At 39.2% G+C, this 3561-nt stretch overlaps 1 protein-coding gene across 1 annotated transcript; it reads left to right on the top strand.

Annotated features, from left to right (window-relative positions):
• Window positions 1-638: 638 nt before the first annotated feature.
• LOC110296784 (olfactory receptor 2A12-like) lies at window positions 639-1565 on the top strand. The gene has a single exon (XM_021165554.1). The coding sequence runs from the start codon at window positions 639-641 to the stop codon at window positions 1563-1565; it is 927 nt and encodes a 308-aa protein (XP_021021213.1).
• Window positions 1566-3561: the final 1996 nt, after the last annotated feature.

Raw genomic sequence — 3561 nt, forward strand, 5'->3', positions numbered from 1 at the left:
AGCTGAGCTCTAGGTGTCAGATCCCACTCACTTTCATATCCACATTTGATGTTTGGAGGGGCGGTCTTACTCTAAATTCCTCTTCAACCAAGAGCTCGTACTTTATCTATTGACTCTAATGCCCATGTTTCTGAAGCCAAGAAAAATCAGAGATTATCTTGATCATAAATTCTCTTTTTTCTTACAACACTGTATTTAGTAGTATAAGTACTGTGAGAAAGACTGGCAAGTGCTCCCAAAGCTTTCATTTCTGTGATGAACAGAGACCAGTGTTGGTAGCAAAGGAAATGGACGTGTCTCCTTCTCTTTCCTTAGTTAGAGCCAATCCTTAAAATTATCATGAAAATATTATTATTATTATAAAATCTATAAAGAAAGAAGGTATCATGGTTTTTCTGTGAAACAAGATAAATATTTTATAATGCTCAAAAGCTACCATTTTCAAATATCCCTAGAAACCAAATTTGCAAGTCAACATAAGAGATTGAACTAGAACTATGAATTACTGATTTTCACATCTGACATAATTCAAACTCAAAGTGAAAAATCCCTTTCTTTTGTCTTCCTTCTCTCTCCTTCAGCTCTGGAATTTCCTGTCTGACTACATTATAGCATTCATCTGTCACAAGAAGGTGAGGATGAACAAGACACGGATCATTGAGGTCATTCTACTGGGATTCCAGGTTGACCCCTCTCTGGAGATGCTCCTGTTTGGGCTGTTCTTGCTGTTCTACTGCCTCACGTTGATGGGAAATGGGATTATCCTGGGGCTTATCTGCCTGGATGTTAGGCTGCACACTCCCATGTACTTTTTCCTCTCACATCTGGCCATAGTTGACATGTCCTACGCCTCCAGCACTGCCCCTAAGATGCTGACAAATATGGTGATGCACCAAAAGAACATCTCATTTGCTTCATGCATACTTCAGACATTTTTGTATCTGGCTTTTGCAGTGACAGAGTGTTTGATTCTGGTAGTGATGTCATATGATCGCTTTGTAGCTATCTGTTACCCTTTGAAATACACACTGATCATGAGCTGGAGAGTATGCTCCATCCTGGCTGCCACTTGCTGGGTGTTTAGCTTCCTCTTGGCCTCACTCCATGTCACGCTCATTCTTCGACTCCCATTCTGTGGGCCACAAAAAGTCAACCATTTTTTCTGTCAAATCATGTCAGTATTCAGATTAGCCTGTGCAGACACAAGGCTCAACCAAGTCGTTCTTTTTGCAGGCTCTGTGATGGTCTTACTGGGGCCCCTGTGCTTGGTGTTAGTCTCCTATACTCGAATCCTGGTGGCCATTCTGGGAATCCACTCAAGGGAGGGTCGCAGAAAGGCCTTCTCCACCTGTTCTTCCCACCTCTGTGTGGTTGGGCTCTTTTTTGGCTGTGCTATCGCCATGTACATGGCCCCCAAATCCAAACATTCCCAAGAACAGAGAAAGATCCTGTCTTTGTTTTACAGCCTTTTCAACCCTATGCTCAACCCTCTGATCTACAGTTTGAGGAACACAGAGGTAAAAGGTGCCTTAAGAAGAGTTCTTTGGAAACAGAGATCACTGTGAGGCTGTTTAAAAATCTTCCATGTCAGGCTAGTCAGTGGTGGTACTCACCTTCAATCCCAGTACTCAGGAGGCAGAGGCAGGCAGATCTGAATTTGAAGCTAGCCTGGTCCACAGAGTGTGTGTACAGACAGTCAAGGAGTCAAAGCTATACAAAGAAACACAAACATCAGAGGCATGTAAGTCCTTTTAAGTCCTTTTAAGACTATGATAAACATGTACACTCAAACTCCTGTTCTTCTGCCACAGACCACCCCAGTCAGGTATGGTGGTCCCTGGAATGAAGGTCCTCGAAGCTAGGTGGGTAAGGATTCGCTGGTGACAAACAGAAACAAACAGTGGCAGTTTGAATCTGAGTGGATTTTGCAGGTCTCAAGCAGGGGATTTTATACATTAAAAAACCAAACATTACATCTCTTAGAAACTATCCAGTGAAACTATCACAAATACCAACAAAAATCATTTGGCACAGAAAAGCACAAAAATCATCCAATCATTACAACTCTGAAACTATGTATTCAGTGACTCACAAACAGAACAGGTAACATCATTATAAATCATCAAAATATAACAATTCTAAAAGGATGTATTCAGTGGGGGCTGTTGTCCAAAGCTAGTGGCATATTTCTAGGAGCAGATTAATAAATCTTTAACAGTGCTCTTAACTGCTGAACTAAATCTCTAGCCCCATGGTCAATTATTATTTAACATCTAGTGTCTGATTGTTTTATAAATCTTCAATATGTAAGTTTAAACTACTTTAATTTTTTAATTGAGGCTTTCTTTACCATATACTAAGACCCACCTCCCATGACACACGTGTAACCATATAAAATTTTATTGTTTGGGAAAATCATAATAGTTTTGTAAAGCATTGGTTTCCCTGGGGATAAGGTCATGTTAGTGGCCCCATATCTAGGGATGGTTTCTTACTCATTATTCTTGCTTAAGATGTTGGCCTAGGCTACCAGAAACATGTAAATAAGAAAAGGAATAAGAGAAAACAAAACAGATAGATTGCCATGAGAACTACAGCTCAATATTTTTCTCCAGCGAAGAGTTCCACAAAAGGTTCCAGGAGGACTTCCCCTTTTGAGGTCAATCACCTCAGTCTGTGGAACTTGTCACACAGATCCTACTAGAGGTGGTGTGACATTATTCCTTGATTTCACTTTTCCCAGCCACTCTAATGAGTATAGTTTAAAAAGACAGGAAGAAAAAAGAAAACCTGTGAGCAAGCACACACTTGAGAACAAAGAAAAGTTGTAGTTATCTACAAATTATGTGATTGTACAATTATAATAAATCTGAAAGTATCTTCTGATAATTTGCCAATATATATAAAAAATTAACAAAGTCACTTAATATGAAATTGAGGTCACTCCTTAGAACTTGATGCTGACAGCCTGTTGCTGGACATCACATAGTTATGCCATAGAACACAGAAAACCATGCTGGTGCTCACCTTCAAGCTTCATCCTTAGTGGGTGGTTTTCATAGTACTGGAAGGTGCTATGCATGATAATGAAGGATAAAAATGTTTATCAATCTCATCAGGATATGAACCTTGAAAGTTTCAGAAATACCAGACTGATTGGTGGCAAGTAATTTTTTGATAGGAAAAAGGAAACATTTTTTTTTATTGGATTTAAGGCCAAATATGAAATCATGCTTGGGAACTATGATCAGAGAATACTGTAGCCACAGCCATGGTTTTTTTTTTTTTTTTTTTTGCCAAAAGAAAAAAAATCCATACCTGATGGGGCCATCAAGACCAAGAACCTTTGGCTCTATACAGCATAAGCCTTGAGGAAACCCTACCATTCTTATTCTATTAAATGGACATAGTATTTTACAACTTTGTCTTATTGCTATACCCATAGAACAGTCCCATTGCTCAATGTTCATCAAAGTTTCTTCTTGAAGAAGACAGTGATTATCACAGAGACTCACAATTGATTGATGTACAGAGAATAAGAGAATGTAGGATTCTTAGTCC

This window comes from Mus caroli, chromosome 6 (genome assembly GCF_900094665.2).
Source record: "Mus caroli chromosome 6, CAROLI_EIJ_v1.1, whole genome shotgun sequence".
Taxonomy (NCBI): Eukaryota; Metazoa; Chordata; class Mammalia; order Rodentia; family Muridae; genus Mus; species Mus caroli.

What these genes read in the sequence shown, in the direction of transcription:
- LOC110296784 (XM_021165554.1), top strand. Translation starts at nt 639, where the DNA reads ATGAACAAGACACGGATCATTGAGGTCATTCTACTGGGATTCCAGGTT.